Source organism: Sus scrofa, chromosome 12 (genome assembly GCF_000003025.6).
Source record: "Sus scrofa isolate TJ Tabasco breed Duroc chromosome 12, Sscrofa11.1, whole genome shotgun sequence".
NCBI classification, from domain to species: Eukaryota; Metazoa; Chordata; class Mammalia; order Artiodactyla; family Suidae; genus Sus; species Sus scrofa.
Genome location: NC_010454.4, coordinates 1,557,694 through 1,575,736, shown reverse-complemented (window position 1 = coordinate 1,575,736; position 18,043 = coordinate 1,557,694). Strand labels below are relative to the sequence as shown.

General features: G+C 64.5%; 2 protein-coding genes and 1 long non-coding RNA gene across 4 annotated transcripts in view; 1 reads left to right on the top strand and 2 right to left on the bottom strand.

Moving 5' to 3' along the window:
* AATK (apoptosis associated tyrosine kinase) overlaps window positions 1–2,183 on the bottom strand; it is a 36,068-nt gene extending 33,885 nt beyond the window's left edge. The window contains 1 exon segment of the mRNA XM_021066479.1: window positions 2,057–2,183. Within this exon segment, the coding sequence (XP_020922138.1) occupies window positions 2,057–2,111 (55 nt within the window). The 5' untranslated portion in view covers window positions 2,112–2,183.
* Window positions 6,624–13,970, bottom strand: LOC106505374. Of its 2 annotated transcripts, XR_001299729.2 has the most exons (4): window positions 13,500–13,597; window positions 11,220–12,093; window positions 9,424–9,542; window positions 6,624–8,772 (listed from the first exon to the last, which is right to left on the bottom strand). It is a non-coding gene; the product is annotated as an uncharacterized LOC106505374 (long non-coding RNA). The 2 variants fall into 2 exon arrangements; XR_002336930.1 differs by lacking the exon at window positions 11,220–12,093 and having other exon boundaries at window positions 13,500–13,970.
* LOC102157965 (parvalbumin beta-like) lies at window positions 11,985–13,667 on the top strand. Its single transcript, XM_005668576.3, has 2 exons — window positions 11,985–12,137; window positions 12,331–13,667. Exons 1-2 carry the CDS (start codon window positions 12,034–12,036, stop codon window positions 12,560–12,562), a joined length of 336 nt encoding a protein of 111 aa, XP_005668633.2. The 5' UTR covers window positions 11,985–12,033; the 3' UTR covers window positions 12,563–13,667.

Here is an 18,043-nt window from a genome sequence, read left to right as displayed (position 1 = left end):
TCCGCCTGTCGGTGCTGAATGACCACAGAAACGAACTCCCAGTGAGCCAAGAACACAAGCGCATCCTCCTCTGAGTTTGGGGGACCCCAAGCGGGGTCCCTCCCAGATAGACGCAAACCTCAAAAAGAACCGTCTCTCCCCATTTGGGGAGGTAGGAGTCACTACCCCATTTTACGGATGAGAAAACTGAGGATCTGGGAGGCAAGGTTGGACAAGGGGTCTCCAAGGGGTGGGAGCCGGGCTCGGGAGGCTGTGCATTTAGCAGAAGGGCAGAGGACCCCAACTCTCCTCCTCCACCGCAATGCCCACGCGGGGGCCGACAGCCCAACCGGCCCAGGAGGGCCCCTCCCACACGGGGCACACCTCTCCCCTTCACTCCGCCTGCAAAGGGGAGACCCCCCCCGCCCCACCCCACCCCCTCCCCTGATGTCTTCCGCCCTCATGAGTCCTTAAACGGACGCGTTATAATCACACGGATCGCAGCTGTTTACCAAACGCTGGCAAGAGGCGCAGATCCCAGCTGCTCCTCTGAGACAGGGGAAGGGTCTCGGTCGGGCAGGGGCACAGGGGGGTGTGAGGGTACATGAACCCACACAGCATGACTCTGGGCCACGGCGAGTGCAGGAGGGAGGGCATGGGGGAGGGCGTCCCCGGTCCCTGGGTCTGTCCTGGCACACACTCCATCATGCCAGCAGTGCCAAGGCTGGACCCTGGCCCCCCAGCAGCCATGAGGCCTGGAAAACCAGCCCAAAGCTACGTGGACACCCAGCGCTAAAGATTATCCAGGCCTGGGACTGCTCAGCAGGGAACCTCCACCCACCCCACCTGCAACCACCACCCTCAGGGCCCAGCCAGGGTTGTTCACTGCCAGATTCCGGGCCGTCCACTGGTGACACCATGTTCTCCAAGCCCTGGGAGTCGCCTTGGGAAGTCATTTCCGAATGAGTGACACCCATACCCCAAGCCCAGCAGACACACCTGCTGTCAGCTCCCCTCCCCCAGGAGCAAATGCCTTCAGATGGGGCCGTGCCCGGGGGACCTGTGCATCACTGCACGAGCCGGGCCCTGCTCCAGGGAGGGGACCCAGGAGAGCCCGTCACGTGCTCGCTCGGCTTTGTTGTGGCTGCACTGCCCTGTGCCAGAGGCCAGTGACATGTGGGTGGGACTCTGGGAACTCTGGGCCCTACGGTGGCTCCAGCAGGGGTGTCTCTCCCATTCAGGCCCAGGAGGGGGCGGTAGGGGGCTGGTGAAGGCAGAGGGAGGAAAGCCTACCACCTCCAGGGGACAGATGCAGGCTCCAGCTGCCCCAGGCCCCTCCTGCCCACCCCGCTGCCCACTACTGCCAGGAGATCAGGCAGCCTTGGGAAGCAGACTGCCAGGGCCACCAGCTTGGCAGGGTAAGAGGCCTGCCCCCAGGTCCCCTGCAGCCAGCTTGATAGCGCCACCTTGGCATCCCCTGCCGTCCAGGGGGGGCCTGGGAACCCACCCAGACCTATCCCTTCTGAGTCTCTGCTCAGTAGGCTCTGTCTGTGGGCCGACCACTGCTCCCACCACCCCAAGCAGGAGGCTGGGTGGCCTGGCAGGGCTCCCCAGAGCCAGCTCCCAGCCTGGGAAGGAGCCTCCCAGGCTAAGACAGTGGCCCAGCAAGGGGCCATGGTGGCCTGGGCCTGGGGCGGGGGACACTCCCACACCTCCCTGGGGCCCTTAGTCTTGGCCACCTCCTCCCTGGGGCCAGCGCAGGTCCTCCTGCTCCAGTTACCTGAGCCAGAAGCTTCCACAGAGGCACCGGCAGCGCCTCCACTGCCCACCCCCGCTGCTGGAGGCCTCAGCGTGCAGGTGCCAGCCCCAAGGCCTGCCCACCTCCACGGATCTGGGCCTCTAGGGGGTCCTGCTGGAAAGCCGTTCCTTCTGCGGCTCCGTTCAGAGGGGGGAAAGGGTTAATTTTCATGCAAAATGGGAAAGCGGCGCCTGGGGAAGCATCGTGTCCGCAGTCGGGCAGGTTAGGGGCAGCCGCAGCGGGCAGAGGGCTGGCAAGGGGCGCGGCCAGGGGACTCACCCGGGTCGAAGTGCGAGCTGAAGGCGAAGCTGGGGTTGAAGAAGGACGACGACATGGCCAGGGCCAGCAGCGCGGCTTGGCATCCCCGGCAGGCGCTGCGCTCAGGACGCCCGCGGCCCCGGCCCGCGCCGCGCCATCACCCGAGCGGCCGCCGCAGGTGCGAACGCGCCTTGGCCGCCGCGCCCGCCGAGCGCCCACAGCTGCAGCCGCGGGGCCGGCGGGGTGCGGGTGCGGGTGCGGGTGCGGGCGGCGGCGACGGGCGAGGCGCCTCCCCCGGCCGGCCGCGGCGCCGCGGGGCTCCCGGGCTGGTGCAGTCCGAAAACACCGGCGGGAGCGCGCGCGGGGGGGGTGCTCTCTGCCCAGCTTGGGGGGGGGCACGGAGACGCGCGGAGGGGGGACCTGCAGGCTGGGGCGACTCGGAGACGTGGGGGGCACGGAGGCAAGGGGGGACACAGACGCAGGATGGGAGATCCAGAGACGCGGGGGTGGCAGGGAAGGGGGGCACGGAGACTGGGGGGGCGCTGGGAGGCGGAAGGTGCTGGGAGACGCAGGGAGGGGGATACTGAGGCGCGGGTGGGGGCAAAGGGACGCAGGACGGGGGAGCAGAGGGCTGGGAGCACGGAGGATGGGGGAGGGGAGCTCGGAGGCGAAAGGTGCACGGGGCGGGGGCACGGAGACTTGGCGAAGGGGCACCTGGAGGCGCGGGGGTGGGCAGAGAGGCGTGGGGGGAGGAGCGGGAAGGCGGGGGCACGGGCGGCGCGCGCGGGGTGGGCACGGTGGCACGCAGGAGCAATACGAAAGCGCGGGCGGGGTGGCCGGGAAGCTCGGGCCCTGGCGCACTGGGGTCGGGCCCGGCACGCGGCCTGCACACGCCGGCTTCCGAGGCAGCTTGGGTCCAGCCCCGCGCCCTCTGGGCGGCGCCGGCGCAGCCTGGGGTGGGGGGGTGCTATTTTTGCACAAACCGCCCGCGCCTGTGCCACGCTGCGACAACCGTGGAGAAGGAGCGGCCGCCCCCGCCCGGGAGGGAACAGCGCTGGGCGTTTAGGGCGGGCGCGGCGGCGCCGGGCACCGAGGGACCGTCCCCTCCCCGCCGGCCGTGCGCCCTGCCGCGCCATCTTGCACGGACACCGCGGCTGCAGGAGGGCAGGAGGGCAGGCATCGGCCAGGGTGCTGGGGTCCGGGGACCCGCCCCTTCGCACCCCCTGGGAGCCGAGAGAGCGCCACCGTGTAGCCTGGATTTGAGTTTTATGTAACTTGGGTCGCTCACTCTACATGCATCCATTCATTCTCCAGCCAGATGAGCAAAGCGGCTTGGCTGACCCAGCTGGAGGGCAGAGGGTTGTGGAGGCAGAAGGAGAGGCCGGAAAGACTTAGGGGGGAGCAAGGGTCACCTGCAGAGGGCGAGAGATCCCGTGCGGCCCAGCGGGCTAAGAATCCCACTGCAGCGTCTTGGGTCGCTCCCGAGGTTTGCTTAGATCCCCAGCCGTGCGCGGTGGATGAAAAGATCCCGCCTTGCGGCAGCTGCCCTATAGGACACAGCTGTGGCTCAGATGCAGTCCTTGGCTGGGGAACTTCCCCATGCCCTGGATGCGGCCATAAACTTAAAAAAGAAAAAGAAATGTAGAGGGGTGGGCAGAGACAGAAAGTCTGGTGAGGCCCCAGGGGAGGGTGCCAGGACACAGCTTTCTTTTTTTGTTGTTTTTCTTTGTTTGTGTTTTGCTTTTGAGGGCCTCACCTGCGGCATATGGAGGTTCCCAGGCTAGGGGTTGAATCAGAGCTGCAGCTGCCGGCCTACACCACAGCCACAGCAACGCCAGATCCAAACCACATCTGTGACCTACGCCACAGCCACAGCAACGCCGGATCCTTAACCCACTGAGCGAGGCCAGGGATCGAACCCCCAACCTCATGGTTCCTAGTCGGATTTGTTTCTGCTGCGCCACAATGGGTACCCCATGGACACATCTTTCTTTCTTTTTTTTCTTTTCTTTTTTTTCCTTTTCTAGGGCGGCTCCCGCGGCATATGGAGGTTCCTGGGCTAGGGGTCTAATTGGAGCCGTAGCCACCAGCCTATGCCAGAGCCACAGCAACGCGGGATCCGAGCCGAATCTGCAACCTACACCACAGCTCACGGCAACGCCAGATCCTCAACCCACTGAGCGAGGCCAGGGATTGAACCCGCAACCTCATGGTTCCCAGTCGGATTCGTTAACCACTGCGCCACAACGGGAACTCCGTGGACACACCTTTCTTAATCTAGGGTCACCCTCTGTGTAGAAAGTCCCCCAAGGGCAAAGGAAGGGGCCTCTTCCCTGTCAGACCTTCGAGGTCCCCTGCTGTGGGCAGCCCCAACCACCTCAGGCCTGTGCAGGAGCAGGCGGCATCCAGAACCTTCCTACTGGCTCTGATGGTGTGGCCTCTAAGCAGCTTTGCCCCACAGGGGGGGCGTGGCCAGCAGAGGGCCTGGCCTGTGGGAGGGGCTTGGATTCCGGAGCCTAGGGGGCAGCGGCAGACACCAGCTGCAAGCGTGGCACCCGCATGAGGGGGCTGGATCCACAGTGGAGGCTCTCCTCCCCACGGAGGAGGAGAGCCCAGCCTCGCTGCCCCCGCACCGTGGGGCCTGCCCACCAAGAAGGTGTCCAGACACCTGGACAGGGATGCAGCGGGGGACCTCCCTGGGGACAAGGGGGCGGAAATGACCCGTGGCCCAGAGTTGTCCCCGTCCAGACTCTGCACCACCATGGCTGGCCTCAGGGATCAGATCAGAAGGCCCAGAGGGAAGACCTTTGTGACACGAGTTTGCCTAGGGACACACAGGTGTGTGCACACACTAGCACCCAGCAGGCCAGGCCTCGGGGCCATTAGGGTGGCAGCTCTTACCCACGGCCCAGGTGGGCAGGAGGAGCCCACCCAGGCCTCCACATCCAGCACTGTCACTCCACGTGACCTTGGGGATGCCCTGGAGTGGAGCGCTGCCGTCCCCGCAGGGTGACCCTTGAACTGGAGAGGCCCGAGCCCCCCATTCGTCCGTCCCTCTGGCCGGCGCTTCCCAGCTCTCATGGCCGTGGGGCGGGGGCAGTGGGGGGCAGGAGGGCGGCGCTGGGGTCGAGGGGGCCTGTCTGCACACTTCCCCTGAGTCCAAGACCTCCAGGCCAACCGAATGGACCAGACAGAGTGCTGGGCCCTGGGAAGGGCAGAGCTGAGAGGCTCCGTGTCTGGGACCCTCGCCTCAGCCTCAGGACCACACACACACACACACACACCCCCCTTCTGCAAAAAGACAGGGAAGGTAGAAAGCTGAGCCGGGCAAAGCCTCAACCGCGTGACTCGTCCGCGCCTGGGCTGTGTGCAGGGGTGAAGGTAGGCACGGGGGACCAGTGCGCAGCCTGCCCCATGCTTCCTGGGGGGGCTACTGCCCATCCCAGACTAGCAAGAGGCCCCTAGAGATATGCCCCCTGCAGGGCAGCCTGGGGGCAGGCAGGATGCCCAGAGCCCTCCACAGGCCATGCTGGGGCCAGGCCTGACGGTGGCAGGGGCTGAGGCACCCCACCTCGAGTGACCACTGCCCCGGGTGCACCTCTGCCCTCAGAGGCCAGGCCCGCGGGGCTGCCGCTCCGCTGCTTCTCTGCTGTGACAGGGAACGCGCCCCCGGGTGATGGAGCCCGAGGCCGCGGGCAGGAGCCTCCAGTGGCCGGAGGGTCCAGGAGAGCCGAGCCGGAGCAGTAGGGGTGGGCACCTCCCCTAGAAGCAGCTGACCCCCGAGGGGGCCGGGCCTAGAGGGAGAGGGTGGGGGCCAGACCAGGGCTCCTGTGAGGTGAGGGAGGCACCACGGGGCACCAGACACGGAGCAGTGACACCCGCCGACACGACGGGGGGTCCACAAAGTGGGCTGTGAAGCACTGACTCGCCCCGCATGGTGGGTGACCTCGGGACCAGCGCTCGGAGAGAAGCTGAGGGGCGAGCCAGAGGGGGCCACTTACCAGGACGCAGACTGTTCAAATCCACGGGCGCAGAAGGTAGCTTGGCCGCTGTCAGAGGCCCGAGGAGGGCAAAGGGGACACAGAGCCTCTTTAGGGGATGACGAAAATGTTCTGGAATTTTATAGAGGTGACGGTTGCCCAACCCCGTGAAGAGACTGTGCACACGCCGAAGTGAGCTTCGCAGCCTATGGGCTGCATCTGAATGAAGCTGTCAAGGAGCTCCCTCACGGTGCACTGGGGTTAAGGATCCGCCTTTGTCACTGCTGCGGCTCTGGTTACTGCTGTGGCCAGGGTTTGACCCCTGGCCCAGGAATTTCCGCAGGCCTCAGGCAAGACCAAAAAAACCCAAACCCAAACCAAAAAAACCCCCTGTCAGGGTTCCCGTCCTGGTGCAGTGGTTAACGAATCCAACTGGGAACCATGAGGCTGCAGGTTCGATCCCTGGCCTCGCTCAGTGGGTTAAGGATCCGCGTTGCCGTGAGCTGTGGTGTAGGTCGCAGAGAGGCTCAGATCCTGCATTGCTGTGGTTCCGGTGGAGGCCAGCAGCTGTAGCTCCAATTCGACCCCTAGCCCAGGAACCTCCATATGCCGCGGGTGTGGCCCTAAAAAAGAAAACAACAGGAAAAACAAAAACAAAAAAAAAAAACCAACCCTGTTGAATAATAACTTTGGTGATCAAAGTAACTATTTTAATGCCATGTCCTAAAGCATCAAAACTAACGAGCAAAATGCGTGGTCAGCAACAGACGATTTTGAATCAAGGCAGGAGCAGAAACAGTGCTGAGCCCCCCGAGCCTGAGGCCGTGGGAGCTCAGGGCTGCTCACCCCTTAAATCCCCAGCCCAGGGGGCCCCTGGCCCACCTGGAGGGCGCAGCCCCTGGGAGCCCCTCCAGGAACTTCCAGGCCCCCAGGGAGTGAGGCGGGAAGCCGCGGACGTGAGAGTGTCCTGGGGCGGCCATGACAAATGACCGCAAAAACGGGGCTTCAAGCAGAAACAGGTTCTCCCCAGTCTGGAGCCGGCCGTCCCAGCTGAAGGCCACGGGGCCAGGCGCCTCCAAAGGTCAGAGGAGCCCCTTCCTACCCCCTCTGGCTCCTGGAGGCCCAGGTGCTCCTTGGCCCCTGGCGGCATCACCCGGCCTCTGCCTCTGTCCCTCCGCCTCCTGTGGCCTTTCTCTTGTCTCTGTCCCTCTTATCAGGAGCCAGTCACTGGTTAGGGCCTGTCCCGAGCTGGGGGGGCCTGGTCTTCAGGGTCACGTCGGTGACGATGCTCTTCCCATCAAGGTACCGGGACCAGGACCTTTTGTGGTTAAAGGACACAGGGGCAGGGCCAGGGCGACGGCCAGCTCCTAGAGTCCCTCCTCTGAGAAGAACCCGCGTCAGCAGGTCTGCCCGAAAGGCCGCCCTGGATTCGGCCCACAGACCCAGTGTTGGGGACCCCAGAGCCCTGGCCCCAGGGACACCCCGCCTGCTGGGACCTCACCCCCAGTGGCTTCCCCCGCCCACCTCTTCCTGCTGCAGAGGGGATGGTCCCGGCCTGGGGGGAAGGGGAACAGGCGCCCCTTGTGATTGCTTTACCCCCCCGACGGGGGGCGTGGGAGGGGGCCGTCGCCAAGGCGAAAGGCCGGCCCCACCCGCACTTGCCCAGAGACAGCCCCCCACCCCAGGGGAACCTCTCTCCTGCAGGCCGCCCGCGTGGCTGTGCTCTGCGAGGCGGGGGTGGGTGCGAGGGGTCCCGGCCTTTGCCCAGGGACCTGGGGAGGCAAGTGCGGCTGCGCTGGTACCTGGCCCCCTGGAGATGCCGCCTGGTCCGGTCAGGGGGACACACCAGCGTCTGAGGAGGCTGCGGCTTGAGGAGCTTGGTCCTCGTAAAACGGCTCCCTGGCAAAGGAGGCCGGCTCCTCTTCTGTGTTCAGGACGCGCATGGGGCAGGGCTGGCTTCCAGCAGGAGGGGCTGGGAGCAGCCCCCGTGCCCCCTGCCGAAGCTGTTCCAGGCGGGTGGGGGAGGGGAGGCAGTGCCTGTCCCACCAGGGCCCGGGAGACCCAAGGGGCAGCGCCTGCCGGGCCTGGGCACAGGGCTGTGAGCTGATCCCCCTGGCTCCGTGAGGCCTGCTCAGCCCAGAGCGGGGCGGGTAAGCCGGGTCAGGGCTTCAGGAGAGGAGGGGCAGCCGGACAGAAACGAAGCGGGAGGGGCTGCCCGGGGGACTGGCCATCTGTCAGCTCCGGGCAGGTGCCAGCCCAGGGACCCGCCCACCCGCTCCTCATCGTCGTCTCACGTCCTGGGCAGGGTGGGCACGGACAGAGCCTTCCGGAAGACGGCGGCAGCACCCCACCGGAGGCCGGGCGGAGGGGGTGCTCAGATAACGTAAGAGAAACCATTTTCCGTGAACAATTCAGCAGCGCTTGGTGCATTCACCATGGAGCGCAACCATCACCTTTATCTGGTTCCAGAACGCTCTAAAGGCAAACCCCGCGCTCACTGGGAACCCCCCATTGCCCCCAGCCCCCACCCATCTGCTTTCTGTCTCCACGGACTGGACTCGGCTGGACATTTTCTGCAAATGGCATCACAGACCCTGCGGTCGGCTGTGACCGGCTCTTTTCACGCCGCGCGGGGCTGTCAGGGCTCATCTGCGCTGTAGCGACCCGGCGCCTCCTTCCTTTCACGCGGATCGCATCCGCTGGGTGGACAGCCCTGGGGGCCGATGTCCGTGCTGCCCGCTGGGGGCCGTGGGGCACCTGGCGGGAGGCGTTAGGGTAACTCTCTCGGAGGAGAACGTGGCAGGACCGGGGACCCCCCCCCCGTCCCCGTCCTCCCACTCGGGTCTCCCACAACGTCTCTCGTGACAAAAGCACAGCTCCGGGTTCAGCAGCAGGTGGCCAGTCAAGGAAGTTACTAGAACAACCTCGGCTCACGGGCCTCACACCGAGCTGTTTAACGTCACAGCCGTGCAGGGTCTCGGCAACATGTGACAAGACTTCTCGCAGGGAAAGCAGCTGTCCGGGCCACACGAGCGTCACATGAAGTGACAGGGGCAGAAACCCCGGGGGACGGTGCTGGTGGAGGGCTGGGAAGGGGCCGAACCTCTGCACATGAAACACGGAGGCTTGGAAAGCAATGGACGGTGGCGGGGCCGCGGCCGGGAGAGGCTCTCGGAGATGTGTCCCTCCCTGGTCCCCACTGTCACCCTGGTGACTGCCTCGTGAGGGCCCTACCCAGGGAGAGAGGCCAGCCCTGCCCAGGGTCCCTGTCCCCCGACCCGCAGGAGCCACCCTGCCTGACAGAGGCCTCCCTCTCCTCCCCTCGCACTGAAGGCCCGTCCCCAGGTGGCTCCCGGCCCCCCGCAGCGGCCCAGGGACAGAGGCCAGCTGCCCAGCCTGGCTGCTCACCCAAGGAGGCCCAATCATCCAGAGTCTTCTGTTGCTGCCTCGGACACACGGGCCGTCTCGGGTTGGGGGATGGCCACCCCATCTCAGCCCCGTGAAGTCAGCAGGCAGGGTGGGACCTCCTGTGACAGAGAGAAGGTCCACTCACTCCCCATGCCATCACGCTCCCCACCCCCACCCCGGGCCCAGGCGGCCAGGCGCTGCTGATGGTCACTCTGCCCGGCTCAGTGTGGACACGCCAAGAGCCATCGAGCCCCTGGGGGTGGCCAGTGCCAGGCTGGAGTGGCCAGGAGGGACAGGGGGACAGCGCACAGCTGCAGCCCCAAGCTGTAAACAGGCTGAGCGGCTGCAGGTATAAAAGCTGGAGTCCCGGCAGGCTCTCAGTGCCGCCAGCCTGACTGCCTCCCCAGAGCCCTCGAGGGGAGCCAGGAGGTGAGCCCTGCTAGGGAGGGTGGTGTGGGTGCCCAGCTGGGCTGGAGCAGCCAGAGCGGCATGGTCGGAGTTTGGGGCCCCGTCTTCCAGGGGGTGAGGGGTGGCCCTGGGTGCAGGCGACCCCTGGGAGGTCTGGGGGAGGCAGAAAAGGAGCAAAGGAGAGGGGCCCCCCCAGCGGCTGGTCTGCACATGGGCCCGTGGGCATGAGGGGCCTGCGTGGCCCTCAGCACAGCTGTGAGCTGGGGTCGGAGAGGGACTGAGACCCACTCCTGACCCCAGGACTCCCGGAGCGGAGGGGGCGCAGGGTGGGCGGGCCTGGCAGAACAGAAGCCCCAGGACCCTCAGATCCCCGAACCTGACAGGCGCGCCCAGGTCTGGCCCCGCTCCCGACGGGCCCCCTCCCCATGGCCTCATCGCCCCTTCCCACCTCCCTCCAGCCACGAAGCCTCTGAATTGAAGACCCCCCCGGCAGGTGCTAGAAGCAGACCACAGCCCCCAGGAGGGCCGCGCGGGCAGTCCAGAGTGGTCTGGGGTCCAGGAAGTTCCCAGCACTGCTGAGGATATGCGGGGGGGGGTCCTCGCCAGCTCTGGCTGTGGAGGCCAGCAAGGTGGGAGGGGCGAGGGCCTTTTCAGGGAAGGACCGAGGGGACAGGGCCCTCCCAGGTGCTGGGAGCACCTGGCCTGGGCCGGGGGCTCTGTGCGGTGCCTTGCAGCCCCTTCCCCACCAGCCTCCCCGGTTCCCACCCAGGCCCTGGATCAGGCGCTATAAATACAGCCACTGTGGCGGCGGGAGGCCGGGACCCTGACTCCCCGCTGTCTCCTCTGGTCTCCGGATCCCCTGCCTTGGTTGGGGTGTGGGGGCCCCCCAAGAGCAGCGGAGCGGGAGAAGAACAGCCCAGCCCACACCGCCCGCAGCGCTCTGCAGTCAGCACGTCAACCCCAGGCTGGGCCAGAACCTCCTCCATAAAAGGGGTGACTCCGGCCCCCGCAGGGCCCTGCGTGGCAGGCGAGGCCTCCCTTCCCTCCGGAGCAGAGCCTGAGATTCCAGGTGGGGAGGTGAACCAGGGTCTCAGCTCAGGACGCGGGGTTGGGGGTGGTCTGCGCTCTGGGCCTCTGAGGCCTTTGGTCCCAGCAGACCCCCCCACCCCACCTCCCGGGCTGGCTGCAGGAGCCGCCTTCACGGCGACACCAGGAGGACCCAGCTCCAGGCCCACACAGGCTCCAAGGACCCTTCCCCACCTTCTCCTTCCGTCTGGGCTCCTTGCATAAGCCTTCTGGGACAGGGGGGCAAGGGGCAGACGTGCCCCCCCTTCCCCCAGCAGATCCACCCCCTCCACACGCCCCACCCCCACAGGCTGGAGTTGCACCTTTGATCCGAGGCGTCTCTCCTGGGAGGAAAGCAGAGGCTTCCTCCAGCCGCTGCCAGGCCGGCTGGCGCCCTGTAGGCCAATGGGCTGCCTCTCCTGGCGACGGGAGCAGGTTCCAGAAGGCTCTGCCACCACGTGAACTTCGGAGAGGGCCAAGGAGCCTCTGAAATAGCTGCTCTGCCACCAGCCCCAGAACCCAACCTGCCCTGGGGACGGCAACCCGAGAGCTCTGGGGTCACAAGGGGCTGCCCTGGGGCACAGGACAGCCCGGCCCCGCCCTGGCCCCTCGGCCTGCGCCCCGACCTCACCTGCCCAGCAGAAATTTACTCTTTCAGGGCCTGTCTCTGCTGGGAAGTGGGTAACCCCTCAAGGGGGCAGGCCACCAAGAGACGGGGCTCAGACGCCTCTTGGGATCTGGCGCTGCGCAGCGTCCAGGCAGGGTGCCATCTCCCGCCCAGCATCCTGCCGATGGCTCCCCGTGCCCACAGGGCCAGGATGGACGACAATTTCTCCTCCCAGATGAAGGAGATGGTGTTGGCCACGGGCGCGTCCCTGTCGGACGAGGACACAGACCTCTGCCCGCCGATGCGAGGCACCATGGTACCGCCGGGCCGCCCACTGTGGACGAGACCTGTGCACACACGAGCCCCCGGGCTGGGGGAGGGCACAGGGCCCGGCAGCCCCCGCCCTGTGACAGGAGTCTCCCTCTGGGCCCAGGCCCCGCCGGCCAGGCCGCCCGGCCCGAGCACGGAGGCCTGGGTGACACGGCCAGTCCCCCCCAGTTTCCCTCCGCTGCGTCAAGTTCTTGTAGTACATGCAGAAGTTCCGGGCCTCGGGGCAGCTGGAGAGCGTCATCCGGAAGGCGTTCCAGACGCTGGACAAGGACAAGAGCGGCTTCAACGAGTGGAACGAGATCAAGTAACGGCAGCAGCCGGGGAGGGGGGTCCTGGGCCCTGGGCATCCCCACCAGCCTCCCATGGGCCAGGCCGGAAAGGGGGCCGCGCCCGGCTCCGTTTCCCCAACTGTCACGTGGGGAGCAAGCACCTCGTAAGCGGTCGGGTGCCGGCCAGGTGCTCCCCCAGCTCTGACCCGAGCCCACCCCCGGCCCCAGGTACACCCTGTCTGCCATCCCCAGTGCCGGGTCCATAGCCCCCCTGACGGACGAGGAGGCTGAGGCCGTCACCCAGGTGGCCGACACGGATGGGGACGGGAGAATCGACTTCGAAGGTGGGGCAGCCCTGATGCGAGGGGCCGGGGGCCCCTCCGGACCTTCCTGCCCCTCCCTGTCCCTCGTCCTCAGGCAGTTTGCACCCCGGCCAGCGCCTGTCTCAGGGTGGGGCTGACCAGGCTCCCCACAGCCAGGCGTGGACCCCCTCCCCCTAAACTCACAGCCCCCTCTGGTTGCCATCATCCCACCCCCCCATGAGGAGGCGGAGCCTCAGGGATGCTGAGCGGGGTGGGGTGTTTCACTGGACCTAGGGAGCTGCTGGAGGTTTCTGAGCAGAGGAGACTCCCAAGCCAGCTTTGGGGGAGCACATTAGATGGGGGGGTTCCAAAACGGGGCCAGAGGGAGGTTTGAGGCAGGGACCAGGGCCTGAGGAGCTGCAGAGAGGGACCAGAAGGAAGGAGTTGGGGTGGGCGGAGAGATGCGACCCTGGGGAACGGGTGTGAGTTGAGCAGGGGGCAGGGGCAGGGCAGGCGTTGCCCAGGAGGGGTTGCCCTGCATTTGCAGGGTGGTAGCCCCTCCCTGAGGCTCCCCACGGCTGCCTGATCATCATCCTGCTGCCCAGCCACCCCAGCTGCTGACCCCAAGCCTGGAGGGTGGCCCTAGGAACAGGAGAGCAGGGCTCAGAGCCCCAGACCAACTGGCCTGCTGACACCCCTGCCAGCTGGGGGCCGTCCTCACCCTCTACTTCCTGCCTGCAAATACCAGGAAAGCTTGCCTTGCAGGTGGACTCAAGACTTCCCACGGGGGCAGCTGGGCCAGGGAGACCATTAGGACGCAGCCTCTCAGCGCCTCAGTTTCCCCACTGGAGGTGGGGCGATCACAGGAGAACCAGCTCCGAGACTCTGAGGGGAGCCCCTGGGGGTTCATCGTGAGACCCACAGGCGCAGGCGCAGGCACAGGACAGTTCGAGCAGCCAAGCTCTGGTGTTTCCTGCCGCCCTGCCTGCAGCGCTCAGGAGGGCGGAATGCAGGGCCCCCGGTACCATGGGGTCTCCCATTGTAAGGGAGGCTCCCCTGCAAGGCTGCGGGCCAAAGGCCAGGGGGGTTACTTACTAGAAATCTGTCTCCTGCTCTAGAATTTTCCGAATTGATCAAAAAGGAGAAAATTCCAAAGAAGAAGTAGCACCACACTCAGCCCCAGCCAATGAGCGTCCCCAAGAGGCGCCACGGGATACACGCATGCCCCGTGGAGAAGGCCGTGGGGTGGACGCAGCTTGTGCCAGGAAAATGGAAGGAAAACAGCATTAAATGACCTGCAGCCCAAGTGTCTGTCAGGGTGTGCCGCCTCAGCCGGGATGGGGGCAGGGTTGTGGGTGTCTGGGGGACAGCTGGGGGGCAGGGCAACATGGGGGCGGCGGGGGGGGAATGGGTGGGGGGTGCTGGGTACATCCAGCCTCTGCCCGTCCCGTTCCTCCCTTGCTGGGGGCCCCCTCGGAGGGCAGTCCCTCTCCAGTCCTGCCCTCCCAGCCCGGAGCTCTCTGGGCCCAGACCACCCCCCTCCCCAGCCTCCCGTGGGCTCTGCCCCAAGCTCCTTGCCGGCCGGGTCTGAGGCTCCTCGCCAGGCTGGGTCCAAGGCCACCGGAGTCCAGGGCAGCTGTGCAGGCACAGCACAGGGTCAGCTGTGGCTCCCGGGTGCCGCCCGGTGGGGAGTGGCCTGGTCGGGCCCTGCGCCCTGCACTCCGCTGCTGACCGCCTCCTCCTCTCTCTGAAGCCCCTCCCCTTCTTCCCAGGCTCTTCCTGCGATGCCCTCCCACCCCACCCGGCCCGCAGCCTCTGCTCCACCTGCACTGGCCCACCTGGTGGGTTCCCTTCACACAGTTTCAGCACCTGCTCCCAGCCGGACCTCTCTCCCCCACTCCAGAACCCTAAACCCCAGGCCCTGTTTCACGGGACAGTCTTCCCCCTCCGGACCTCCCATCCCTTAGAGCGGCGTTGTTCCTGCTGCTCTGGTGGGAGCCCTGCGCTTACCATTGGGGGGGTGGGTGTGCTCCCCCCTCGGGACTCGTTGCCGGGTGAGCACCGGCCCCATCCCCGCCCATGAACCCACGTGGGCAGGAAGGTTCCCTCCTGCAGCTGCCCTGGGACTGCAGGCCCCGGGGGAGGGAGGGGCCAAAGGGGGACAGATCACCCCAGGGTGAAGGCAGCGCCCCCAGGAGCCCCGCCCTGGGCCATGGCAGGAGTTGGAGTGAACTGCTATAGCGTCTGCTTGTAGCAGCAGCTCAGGGGAGCCCAGCTCACAGGTCCCCTCGGCCTCTCCCTTTCACAGCCACCTGCAAGGTAGTGCATCCAGGGCCCACTTCCCTCGCCGTCCAGGCCACCACCAGCCCTTGCCTCGTGACCGCCTCGGTTCCCAGACGGGCCTCCCTGCCTGTACCTCCAACAGTGGGCTCTCGGCAGAGCAGCCAGAGAAAGAGCCCCTTTTAAAACAGAGGTCAGAGGGAGTTCCCACGGTGGCCTGGGGGGTTAAGAACTTGACTAGTATCCACAAGCGTGCGGGTTCAATCCCTGGTCTCGCTCAGTGGGTTAAGGATCTGGTGCTGCCCCAGTGTTGCCGCAAGCTGAGGCAGATGCGGCTTGGATTCCGCGTGGCTGTGGCTGTGGTGCAGTCTGGTGGCTGCAGCTCTGATTCAACCCCTACATCGGGAACCTCCATAGGCTGCAGGTATGGCCCTAAAAAAGAAAAAAGAAACCAAATTTTAAAATAATAGTAAAATAAAATAAAATAGAAGGCAGACCCATCACCTCACTTGGAAGTTTCCGGAAGCTCCCCTCTTGGGCAAAGTCGAGACAAGGCCTTGGGGCAGCCACACGCTCTCTGACCTCAGACCCTGGAGCTACAGTCGCCTCCCTACTGCTCCCCAGCGGGGAGCCCCCTGCCCCAGGGCCTTTGCACGGCTGTCCCTGGGCCTGGTAAGCTGTCTACCCGCACGACTGACTCCCTCATGCATTCTGTTTTCCTCAAATGTTACATCCCAAGAGCCCAACCCTTGCCCTGTGCCCCATCCCGCTCTGCCTCGCCCAGCGGTCTGCGTTCTTCTTGGGCTCCCTCTTCTCCAGAGCACACGCCGACACTATTTATTATGTCTGTATGAGTGAGCAAACACCAAGCTTCTGAGGTCCTGGAAAGGAAAGCGCCAGGGTGAGCCTGAAGTTGGCACAGGGCCTATGCTAGGGTTTGCAACTGGTGGCAAGAGGCTGAGCGACTGAGAGGCCACCTGGCAGGCTCCTGGGTGTTCGGTACCTGCCAGAGAGGCGGGTCTTTGCTTGTGGGTCCTACGGGCTGAGAGTGTGGACAGGAGTCCAGAGACCAGAGCCCGGCCTTAGTCAGCCCAGCTCCTGCCCCAACTGCCGCCGCCAGAGTAAAAGCAATCCCGCTGGACGAGGAGCCAAATTCAGCTCAATGCAGACCACGGCTGGCCATGCCCATTCATCTGCATATGGTCTGCGGCTGGTTTCGTGCTTTGCAACTAGAAGGCCACAGAAAGACTGAAAATCAAAGAGTCACAAAGATACACCACGCCAACGCTACGCAGAGAAAGCTGGCATGGCTGCTACAGTGGATGAAGGAGGCTTTAAGGCAAGAAGCAAAGCTGGAGTTCCCGTCATGACGCAGCAGAAACAAACCCAACTAGAAATCATGAGGTTACGGGATCTATTCCTGGCCTTGCTCAGTGGGTTAAGTATCCAGTATTACCGTGAGCTGTGGTGTAGGTCGCAGATGCAGCTTGGATCCTGCATTGCTGTGACTGCAGGCCGGCAGCTGTAGCTCTGATTAGACCCCTAGCCTGGGAACCTCCATGTACCTCTGGTGCGGCCTTAAAAAAAGCCAAAAAAAAAAGAGGAAGGAATGATAGGCAAAGAGGACAGTTTGTAAAAATAATAGGTCGACTCACCAGGAAAACACACAGCTCTAAATGTGTCTGTACCCACCGACACAGCCTTAGAATCCATGAAGCAAAAGCAAGCCACTAAAATGAAAAAGAGATGGTGGGAGGCTGTAACATTCCTCTCTTGGAACTGACAGAGTGAGCAGGAAAGAAATCAGTAAGGAAATAGAAGAATTAAAAAAAAATGATGAATTAGCCAGAGGGGCCAGAAGGCTGGGGAGACCTTCCTTGGGAGGCTGGGGCCTAACAGAGCCCCACCGCCACCAAAGGGCACAGTGCTGCCCGGCCCACTCTCCCCACCCTGGGGAATGAGAATGGCGTCTCGGTCCCCCTTCTTTGGGGCACAGATGTGCAGGTGGGACAGCCTGGTGGGGCAGGTCCCCACCCCACCTCCACACTTCTAGCCTCTCAGCAACACATTTTCACCAGCTGGGACATGTGAGATGTCACCACAAGGCCTATGGGCAGGTGATGGGCAGGACAGAGACCCAGGATGACACAAGCCCCAAAGCACTTAGTGTCAGGAACAAATTATTACCTGTGACAAGAAAAGCTTGAGTGAAAGTAAAGCAAAGAGCTCAGATTCTAGCAGAGGTGGGGAGTGTGGAGCATACAGAGACGGCACAGAGAGGGCACCCGACCTGTCCTCGTGAACACACGACAGATGGACAGATGGACAGATGGATGATGGAAGGATGGATGATGGCAAGATGGATGGAAGGATGGATGGAAGGATGGATGGATGGATGGATGATGGAAAGATGGATGGATGATGGATGGATGGATGGAAAGATGAAAGGATGGAAGGATGGATGGACGATGGAAGGATGGATGGATGATGGATGGATGGAAGGATGGACAAATGAACAGATGAATGGAAAGCTGCAAATCAGGAGCCATCTCCCTGACTGAAAAGTCACCACTGTCCATTTTTCTGCTGCTTCTCTGTCAAGAGCCATCTGCACCCCCTTTCATCTCACTCTGAGAGTCCCCCCAAGTGTCTGTCTTCCCATCTGCTAAAACCTTAGCTGCAAAAATACCATGGTTTAGTCATTTACAGCCATTTCCCCCCAGCAACTCCTAGCAACAGCTCAAATGAAACTGCACTGGGGTGGGGGGGAGAGTCAGGGAGTCCAAAGGCCCCGACAGCCTGCTCCTCCCCCATTTTGTCCCTGCCCGGTGTCTGGAGCCCTGGCCTGATCTGCAGCAGCTCAGGAAGGGTGAGGCAGGCCCAGCGTCCGACACCCACTGAGCTGCTGACCCACTGCCCCTCCCCTGGCAGAGCCCACTCTATGTCCTTATTCCTGGGGCCCAGCCCTTCTGCCCCTCTTTTCTGGGACTTGGGAGGAAGGGCTCAAGTGGCAGCCTGGCTCTTTGAAAAGCAGCAGCGGGCTGGGGGAAGGGCTTCGGGCAGAGCCGTCCTAAGGAGGTGGGGGCAGGAATGCTGTGGGTGACTGAGCCAGCCCCCTCCTCACCCTAAGCCCCGTCAGAGCCAGAGGGGCTTCAAGGTCTAGTCTCTGCCCTGTCATCTCAAGGGAGGGACGCGGACTGGGGACCAGGCCGGGCACTCCACCCAGGAGCGGTCGGGCCCAGGGCGCCCCTGCTCGCACCACAGCCCGTCCAGCTCTCCAGAAGGAAGGAAGCGGCCATCCTGTGCAGATGCGGAAACTCAGGCCCCGGGGCGCCATGCCAGGGAACAGGGCATCGGGA

Coding starts and splice junctions, on each gene's coding strand:
- LOC102157965 (XM_005668576.3), top strand. CDS start 12,034: ATGCAGAAGTTCCGGGCCTCGGGGCAGCTGGAGAGCGTCATCCGGAAG. Junction 12,138..12,330: donor AACGAGTGGAACGAGATCAA/GTAACGGCAGCA, acceptor CCCCGGCCCCAG/GTACACCCTGTCTGCCATCC.